Below are 9626 nucleotides of genomic sequence, written 5' to 3' on the forward strand. Positions count from 1 at the left end.
CCGGGGATTGCGGACAGGGTCCGCTGGGCTTGGAGACATCCAACATGTTCTCGGTGCGACCGGCGTATGCCAGTAGGTTCACAGGTCGCGAGCATGATTTAGGAGCTAGGAGCTAGCTTCACTTGGCACTCCAGGGCTCCGTTGCGTTGCAAACTCTTCAGCTGGCTAATCCTCAAGGATCGGGTTTGGACCTCTGATCGGTTGGCGCGACATGGCTTGCCCCATCAGGAGACATGTCCCTTGTGCAGCCAAGAGCACGAGTCCATCGACCATCTGCTCATCGCATGCGTTTTCGCCCGCTCCGTGTGGTTCAAGGTGCTCTCGGCCTTGGGTTAGGAGGACCGGTCTCCGACATCGGACAATCGGTTGTTACATTGGTGCACGGTGCTCGCCTCGGGCCAACAGAACAGGAAGGACCTCAACACCCTCGCGATGTTGGTCCTTTGGGAGATGTGGAAGCACCGAAATGCGGTCGTTTTCGATAAGGACTCTCCGTCGCTGCAGGATGTTCAACGGCTCATCGTGAACATGGGGAGGGAATGGGTTCTTGCAGGGTTCTTCCATAGCGACATTTTTCTTTTCTTTTTTTTCTCGAATACGCACGAGTGTGTGTACTATATTATGAAGAGCCCCTCCATGATAATGTTACAAGATTTTACATGGACACCATCACCACCTCTACTCTCTACTCTCTACTCCTATGCTAACTTGCCGCACTAGCCCACTCTTCCACCATGTTGAAGAAAGCGCTAAGGTCTCCTTTTAGTAATCCTGCTTGCTTCCAAGTGCGCCCCTCCTTCGTGATCCTACGGATGACATAGTTCTTCGATGGTGTAGCTCCCTCGAATACAATTGCATTGCGATGTTTCCAAATCTCCCACATGACTAGAATGAATAAAGCATTGATTGTCCTGTTTTGTTTTCTACTGGCGCTTTTGTTTGCGCATCATTCTGAGAGTGTCGTCTACTGTTGGCACCCAGTCTGGCTTGCCCAAAGAATGAAGCATCGCTGTCCAAATCTGACGTGCAAATACGCAGTGTAGCAGATGGTGGCCTATGTTTTCTTCCTCTGGTTGCAAAGCGGGCATTGGTCCTGATGGTCCAGTCCTCACCGTGATAGACGGTTAGTAGACGAACGGATGAGCGCGGAGACGTAGCTTTTTTTTCTGGCCTCTAGCCTTTGCCCGTACTCGGACTGTAACCATGTAACTATGTGGACTCTATCAACAGATGATACGCATACTCATGCGTATTCTAAAGAAAATATCTGATTATTTCTCAGACAAGTATTTACGGACTGGGAGTATCGTACAGTGTGTCCGTTTTGCGTCGCGGCGTTGGAAATGGCTAGCCCAAACAAACAGGCAGGGCCGTGTGAATCGGAGAGACGTGCCGCCGTCACTCGAGATGAAATCTGCGACACGAGTGGGAGACGCCGATGTCACGCGGTGACGGGACGGGACAGCCTTCCTCCCACATCTCTTTGCTCACCCTTAGCCGCCAGGCCAGCGACTTGCGCGTCCTTTCCCGTTGCGACGCACTTCCCTTCCCGTGTGGCACCGCGGAAACCTAAAAGCAATTTTAATGGAGGCGATTCATTTTGTCTGCGGCCGTTTGTTCGGGTTAGGGCGGATCAAAAAGCCGGCCCAACGCATCGACTTAAACGGACGTACGTCCGCTTTCGTCCGTCTACCGACTCATTTCCGGTATATTTTTAAGTCTGATTTACGTCGGCGTGGACACAAGACGGACGCGCGCGCTCGTTCTCTTTTCTTATCGGGTCCGCTAGTCGGTGGTACATTGGATTCAACCCTCGCTCGCCTGCTACGTCGCCAACGCCGCCGGCCATTTTTTCAGATGAAAATGGATAAATAGATAATTCTAGCGTACACATATAAAAAGAAAAGACCACTGCTTGTCGATTTCTGACTCCGACTCGGTAATATCCTCCTTCGACGTCTGAATGTAGGCGTCAACATACGCCTCGTCTTCAAAGTCCCAACCCGTCGTTTCTCGTAGCTTCAGTTTCAATTGAGCTGCCTGCTTCCGCGAATGCTTGTCCTTCCGATAGGCGGCTCGTTCCCTCATTCTCGTGTCCCTCTCCAACCTTCTTTGCTTGTAGAACTGGCGCTCGTCGACATGTCCTGCGGAAAGCCTCCGCCACACCACCAAGGCTTCCACGTCCTTCTCCGCGATGGCGAGGCGACGCTGCCGCCTCCGGTGGACACGACGATTCTCGTCGGTGAGAAGCCGCGGGAGAGGCGCCAGATCATGCGCCCGCTTGGCTCGACACGTTGGGAAAATTCATATCCCGACGAGGCCTCAGGAGGCGCCACGCTGCCGCGTCGTGCGCGCGGGCCGCCTCCTCTGCGGTGTCGAAGGCGCCGAGGATGAGACGTTTCTCGTGAAACCAGATCTCGGAGGAGAAGGCGCCAGAGCGGCGCTCGCGGACTCCGCGAAAATCCGAAGCGCCCAGGCGGCGGATTGACATGGTGGCGCAGAGACGGCGAGAGTGGGCGGCGAGTAGAGGCGGCGGGAGTGGGCGGCGAGCAGAGGCGACGGGAATGGGCGGCGGACAGAGTGTGGAAGGAGCGTCTTCTTTATAACGAGCGCGACCGCGGCGCGCGCGCGAACCTTTCCCGCGCGCTGGAGCGCCAAAACCAGCGCGCTAGGCCGCCCCCCCCCGCGCGCGAACCTTTCCCGCGCGCTGGGGCGCCAAAACCAAGGCGACGGCATGATCTAAAACGCGCCCGGTCATGAAATGGGTCGGCCCGTTGGGCGCACTGGCAACCAAAAATTAAAAGAGGGCGGACAGCGGGCGGGCGGCCGACCCAAACGAACAAAAAACGGACAAAAACGCCGTCCATTTGGGTCGGCCCATTGGAGTTGCTCTAAGCGCCCGTGCGGCCGCGCCACGTCCAGTTCACTCGCGCGGATGAGACTTGCCTGCTCCTCCAGCGTGCGCCCATCCGTGCTCCCGCATACGTGGCATGATTTGATTGGAACAAAATAAGACCTGGCCCATCACTTGAAATCAGGAGGAGATGATTAGATTAAAAATAAAAAAAATAAAAAGACAGCCATAGGATAGAGTGGGAGCACGGATGGGAGCATGAAGAGGGAGCAGGCAAGCCGGATCCGCCGGCTTGCCTGCTCCCTTCCCATCTCATCCGTGCTCCCACTTCATCCTACGGTTGTTTTTTTTTCTTTTTTTCTTTCTAGTCTAATCATCTCCTCCACCGATTTGAAGGAATGGGACGATTTTTATTTTGTTCCAATCAAATCAAGACACAGACACGTATGACGTATGACGGAGCACTCTTTTGCCGTCGCGCCAGACATCTCAATCGCGCGGTACGCGGGCCCCACGTGCCTCCCCGGCTGCTATTTTTGATTCCGCCCAGCCCAGCCCAGCCCAGGTGCACCCGCTCGGCGGTGCGTCCACGACCGGCGGGAATGGAGAACCTACACTACAGTGAGCAGTCGATGGGTACTGCACGGCTCCTGCGCGGCGCCCCTATATATGTGCACCGAGCTCAGTGTTCGATTCCCACACAGCCCACTCGCAGCAGCAGTAGTGCAGTACCACTACCTACCAGCGCACACCAATCCAGCTGATTTCGAGCACGACCAGCTCTTGCCCATCAGCCACCGTCGTCGGTTACTGTCGTCCATGGCCATGAAAAACGCGACGCAGCAGGTGGTCCGGGCCTTGGAGTCGTCCCTCACCAGGAGCCTTCATGTAACGTTATTTTCCTTACTTATCACTAGCCTCTAGATGCGTCTTGACACTTTTGACAATGCACACGTGAATTGTCGATCATGTTAAAAATGTGCTAGCGGTGGGTTCATCTCTGTTTTGTTTACGTTGTCCAGGCGTCCCCGGGCAGCAAGAAGATCGTGGGCGTGTTCTACAAGGGCGGCGAGTACGCGGGGCAGAACCCCAACTTCGTGGGGTGCGTGGAGAACGCGCTGGGCATCCGCAGCTGGCTCGAGTCGCAGGGCCACCAGTACATCGTCACCGACGACAAGGACGGCCCCAACTGCGGTCAGTCACCACGTACTACCACGGCTACAACATTACGTTACGTGCCACTATCACTAACGGAAACCGTTTGCACGCAGAGCTGGAGAAGCACATCGCGGACGCGCACGTGCTCATCACCACGCCGTTCCACCCGGCGTACGTGAGCGCGGACCGGATCAGGCGCGGCAAGAACCTGGAGCTGCTCCTCACGGCCGGGATCGGCTCCGACCACATCGAGCTGCCGGCGGCGGCGGCCGCGGGGCTCACCGTGGCCGAGGTCACGGGCAGCAACACGGTATCGGTGGCGGAGGACCAGCTGATGCGCATCCTGGTCCTCATGCGCAACTTCCTGCCGGGCCACCACCAGGCCATCAGCGGGGAGTGGACCTCGCCGGCATCGCGCACCGGGCCTACGACCTGGAGGGCAAGACGGTGGGCACCGTCGGCGCCGGCCGCATCGGGAAGCTGCTGCTCCAGCGCCTCAAGCCCTTCGGCTGCAACCTGCTCTACCACGACAGGCTCCGCGTCGACGCCGCGCTCGAGGAGGAGCTCGGCGCCGCCTTCGAGGAGGACCTCGACGCCATGCTGCCCAAGTGCGACGTCGTCGTGCTCAACATGCCGCTCACCGAGAAGACAAAGTAAATAAATCACTACGAGAACCAACTTGATCGCCAGCGTATATTTTGTCCATCTTGTGATTGCTTCTCTCTTTGTTTGTTCTTTTTCCAGGGGCATGTTCAACAAGGAGAAGATCGCCAAGATGAAGAAAGGCGTCATCATCGTGAACAATGCTCGTGGAGCGATCATGGATACTCAGGCAGTGGCAGACGCTTGCAAGAGTGGGCACATCGCTGGTAAGAACAGATGAACTCCGGTCTGCTCTCTCTCTCTCTCTCACACACACACACATTCCTTCTGTACAAATATACACCCGCCATGCTCATCTTCAAATAACACTAACCAGTTTCAAAAAATGATCAGGATACGGCGGCGACGTGTGGTACCCGCAGCCGGCGCCCAAGGAGCACCCGTGGAGGTACATGCCCAACAACGCCATGACCCCGCACATCTCCGGCACCACCATCGACGGCCAGGTCAGTAGCACCACACAGCAAGCTCCAAGCCTCGCTAGTCGCTATGCTCCATGGCTAACCGGTAAACAATGTATGTGGTGCAGCTGAGGTACGCGGCCGGTTTGAAGGACATGCTGGAGAGGTACTTCAAGGGGCAGGACTTCCCGGAGCCCAACTACATTGTCAAGGAAGGCAAGCTCGCCAGCCAGTACCAGTGAGCGTCCATCCATGGAGCTGCAGCTGCACGCTTGCACCAAGTCCCCGACTCCCCGTGCCAGTTGCCAGAAACTAAATAAAGATGCTTGGCCGTTGTAATGGCCATCAGCCACAAATATATATACCTAAATAAAATGGAACAAAAACTGGTTGCTTTCATTTGCTATCAGCTTCCTTCACTGTATTTTTTTCCCCGATAAACTGTCCTTCACTGTATTTCGTTTGAAGTATAATAAAGTCAAAGTGTTGTGCAAAGGTTGTGTTGAACCTTGAAGAGTGCAGCTCCTCATGATATTGTACTGAAAAACCACTGCTAGAAGTAAGGTAAGATTATGGTAATGGCGTCTTTATTCACCATAGAACCTTCAACTTTCCAATGAGCAACCAAACAAGCAAGTATATATGTATGCCCAGACAGAAAGAAGCAACATCATTCAGGAACTCAACCTCTACAAAAAAGTCTTGCTCTGCACAGTAACTTTGCTGAAACAGAGTTTATGGCTAAATGGTTTGGACTACAGCACTAGCTAAACATAGATATTTTATTGAAAACTAACTGACCCTGGTTGGCTTGAAATCTGAAGAATGCACTTTACCGATGTTGGAGGGAAGCAGTGTCTACTTGATAGACTGCATCCAGTGTACTACAAGCCTAGTAATGGGTAGACACATACTCAATAAGCTCTTCACTGCTTCCATCAAAGTAAATCGTGGCAAATTCTCAAAGTTTGAGTGCTTTGAAGCCTTCCATTAGTGCATCAGTGTGCTCAGGCTTTCCAACTGAAATACGAATATAACCCTTCAGTTCCTTCTTGTCGTAGTGGCGAATCATCACTCCCATCTTTGCAAGATCCTCCTGCAAATATTTTTCACCAATTCAAGTGAATAAAGTTGCATGCCCTGTATTGTTCAATGGGACGTAAATTGCATATATTATTAAAAGTGTGAATAGCAATGATCTCGAATACAGATAACCCATATGGCAGTTCCAGGTTCTCAAAATTTTGTCACCTCAAAATCACAATTAAAGGGGCTATATTATCTCAATGAAATAAGGCAGAAACTTGGACAGTGCAATAATAAGCAAGCCATACCTTTATTTTCTTTGCATCTTTTCCTGACGTGACTTCACACAGAATGAAGTTAGCATGACTGGGAAATGGTTTCAGGTAAGGTATTCCTTTGAGAAGATTATACAGCCTCTCCCTCTCTTGTAGTAGCAGATTTTTCACGCTCTTGAAGAATGAAAGGTCCAACAGACGTATTAGCCAAGTTCAAATTTTCAAATAATGTTACATTTGAATTATCTTTGTGAAAGATGTACCTCCAAATAGACTGGGTTCTGCAAGGCAGCACATGCAGAGACTTCTGCTGCCACAGAAACATTATAAGGCTGCTTGGCCCGCCATAAGTACTCAATAATGCTTAGAGGAAATGCTCCATAACCCACACGAAGCCCAGCTAAACCTACATCACCAGTAATTCGTGAATAAATTCACTTCCTTCTGATTCTTCATAACACATAACCTTCATGTACACACTAAAACGATAGAACACAAATCACACACCTGCTCGTTTGCTGAATGTTCGGAGAACAATCAAATTATCATGCTTCTTAACCCATGTCATCCTTGATTGAAGGCTCGAAAACTCAACATATGCTTCATCCAGCACTACAAGTACCGGAAGGTCAAGGATCTTTAAAAGATCCTCGTCATTGATTACACTGACAAATAAAATTGAAATGATTTTTAAAACACTGCAATATGAACAATAAGCAAACAAATTGACACAAGTATTGAGTGGCAATGATATACCTGCCATCTGGGTTGTTAGGAGATGTCAAAAATATGCATTTTGGCTTCTCCTGTTCAACCATTTTGACAATGTTTGCGATGTCTAGGGAGAAATCAGGAAGTCTTGGGACTACAGCAAAGAACGATGAATGGCATATCAAATCAGGTTCAGAAATTAAATAAGGTTTAACAGATAAAAATCATGGAAGGTTTGATAAATAAAAGACCAAGAGATCATTAGCTACCTTTGATAACAAGTGCAGCATTGACTGAAGCATCAAACTCATACATGGTAAAAGTTGGAGGGCAATCTACAATTTTGTCGCCTGGTTCAAGTACACATCTGTATTGGCACCATTCATGATTACTCAACTTTGAGATGAAGATTTCAACAAAAAGCAGGTGCAAGATGAGCTACAAACTAACCTCATAATCAAATCAATTAGCTCATCGGCACCGCATCCAACAAGTATGTGCTCAGTTTCAAGCCCAGAATCTTCAGCGAGAGCAGCACGCAAATGGCGGCTTTCAGGATCAGGGTAGACATAAGGGAACTTTAAATTTCCTAATGCTGCAGCTACCTGTACAGATACAGGAATCCATTAGATACAGAAAAGGGGAAGGTATGGATTATCTTGGTGCTTTTGTTGCTCATATATAGATATGATATTTTCTGTTACAGACTCAAAAAGATATTTGATACTAGTATACTACTAATTTTTTTAATTGAACTTTAAGACTCACTCTAACAAAAGTAGAAATGTTGCTACTGAGATGTCATGTCCTTTGTGAATGCCCAAAGTACAACGCCATAGAGGTAAGCACTCATCGACGTATGGATTTAGACTACTCCGAATACGGGAATTGGAAGTACGCACCTCCGGTGGTGGACCATATGGATTTTCATTGGCGTCCAGCTTGATTATATCCTCTGGTTTACGCCCCAGCCGAGCAGATAGCACCTAGCAAGAGTTCCAATTTTCCAAATTGGTCAAACAACATGAAGGAATCGCAGATTACAACTTCGAAACTAAATTCAGCTAGCTGAGACGCCACAGGAGCTCGTTTTAAAACATTTCCTTCCCGAAGCACAAGCACGGCGCCGCGCGACATTTCCACAAGCACCTCGCAAGCGCAGCTAAAAGCGGAGCATCTTTCACTACACAGTAGAGGAGAGTCTAGGCGTCGGACGGATAGGGATACCTCGAAGGGCAGGATGGGCTGGTACGCGGCGAGGCTCCTGAGGTGGTGGCGGATGAAAGAGGCGCCGCTCGGCCGCGGCTCCGCCTCAGCCACCGCCGCCGCCGCGGGCTCCTCCACTGGAGTCGCGGACGCCATGCGCCGGAAGGAGACCCTGGACGCCTGGCGGCGCCGCCCCTCTCCGGAGAAGCGGGAGACGGCCGGCGACGGGCTCCTGACGCGGGCTCGGACGGTACAGTCCATCGACGGCGCGGCGCGGTTGGTTGGTGCCACGGACGGACGGCCGGCCGAGTGCAGCCGAGCGGAACGGAAAAGGACAGGCGGCGTTTCGGCCACGTGAGGGGACAAGTGGCAGAGGCCCGGCCACGCCTTTGCTGCGCTTTGAGATTCGTGCTGCCGCAGGAGACGCGGGCCCCGTTGCCTCTTGCCCGCCTAGTAGGGGGTTGGCCCCCTAAGCATCTACACACACTTGCAAATCATGCTCTCTGTATACATTTTGGATTGTCGCATATCCACATTTGTAAATGTGGATTCTTAGATTCATGCACGTCGATCATACGATACAAACCATTTCAATTTAATCAATAGTTCGAAACAAACACGATAAAGCAACATAAATTATAGTTCAACAATCCGGCCATACCAAAACGAAATCAATGCTCGAGCGTGACGGATCACTTCCTGCACTCCATCCATGCCGCCTGCTCCTCCGCCATCCTTGCGCCCTGCCCCTCCTGCTATGCCTGCATCCTTGCCGCGTGCTTCATTGCTGCCATAGCCGACCTTGCCGTCTCATAGTACCTATCGTCGATGATCTTTTTTTTCTTCACAAGCCACTTCTTTGCATGCTCATCCAAGAACACCAATACGGGGTGTTTCGGCGTGGTTGAAACTCGGCGCACTACCTACCACGGGCAGTCATGGCACTTTATGACCAGCAACGGGGAGCCGACGAGCTGCTGGGCCAGTGCCGAGACCGGTCATGTCTTTGTTGATGAACCGCCGACAAGTGACGGAGTGAAATCCAAGCGATTAGAGGAGGAGGCCATACCTGCATGCGGCGCAGAGGCATTGCAGGGGCTATGCGATTCGGCACCCGGCCAATCCATGACAAAGACGCAATTGCCGGCCGCCGGGTGCGTCAAATCCGGCTGCGACATCAGCCGTAGATCTATCAATTTTGCACCGCGCACGGGGCGAGAGAGGCACAATTCCGGGTGGTTAAGGACCACTACGAAGCGTCCGCAGTGGCGAGTGGTAGCTGGCGGGGGCGGGAAGGATGAAGCCGGCGTAGATGCAGCACGGGAGTGGGGG

The 9626-nt window shown here is 51.8% G+C and overlaps 1 protein-coding gene and 1 pseudogene across 1 annotated transcript; one reads left to right on the plus strand and one right to left on the minus strand.

The window, feature by feature from the left end:
- Positions 1 to 3568: 3568 nt before the first annotated feature.
- LOC123128150 (formate dehydrogenase 2, mitochondrial-like) lies at positions 3569 to 5571 on the plus strand (annotated as a pseudogene).
- Positions 5572 to 5646: 75 nt separating this feature from the next.
- On the minus strand, positions 5647 to 8654 carry LOC123128149 (histidinol-phosphate aminotransferase, chloroplastic). The gene is made up of 9 exons (XM_044548085.1): positions 8316 to 8654; positions 7991 to 8074; positions 7539 to 7693; positions 7358 to 7455; positions 7134 to 7242; positions 6885 to 7042; positions 6641 to 6783; positions 6411 to 6551; positions 5647 to 6172 (listed from the first exon to the last, which is right to left on the minus strand). The coding sequence occupies exons 1-9, from the start codon at positions 8553 to 8555 to the stop codon at positions 6038 to 6040; spliced, it is 1263 nt and encodes a 420-aa protein (XP_044404020.1). The 5' UTR covers positions 8556 to 8654; the 3' UTR covers positions 5647 to 6037.
- Between the last annotated feature and the right edge of the window lie 972 nt (positions 8655 to 9626).

Source organism: Triticum aestivum, chromosome 6A, assembly GCF_018294505.1.
Source record: "Triticum aestivum cultivar Chinese Spring chromosome 6A, IWGSC CS RefSeq v2.1, whole genome shotgun sequence".
Classification (NCBI taxonomy): Eukaryota; Viridiplantae; Streptophyta; class Magnoliopsida; order Poales; family Poaceae; genus Triticum; species Triticum aestivum.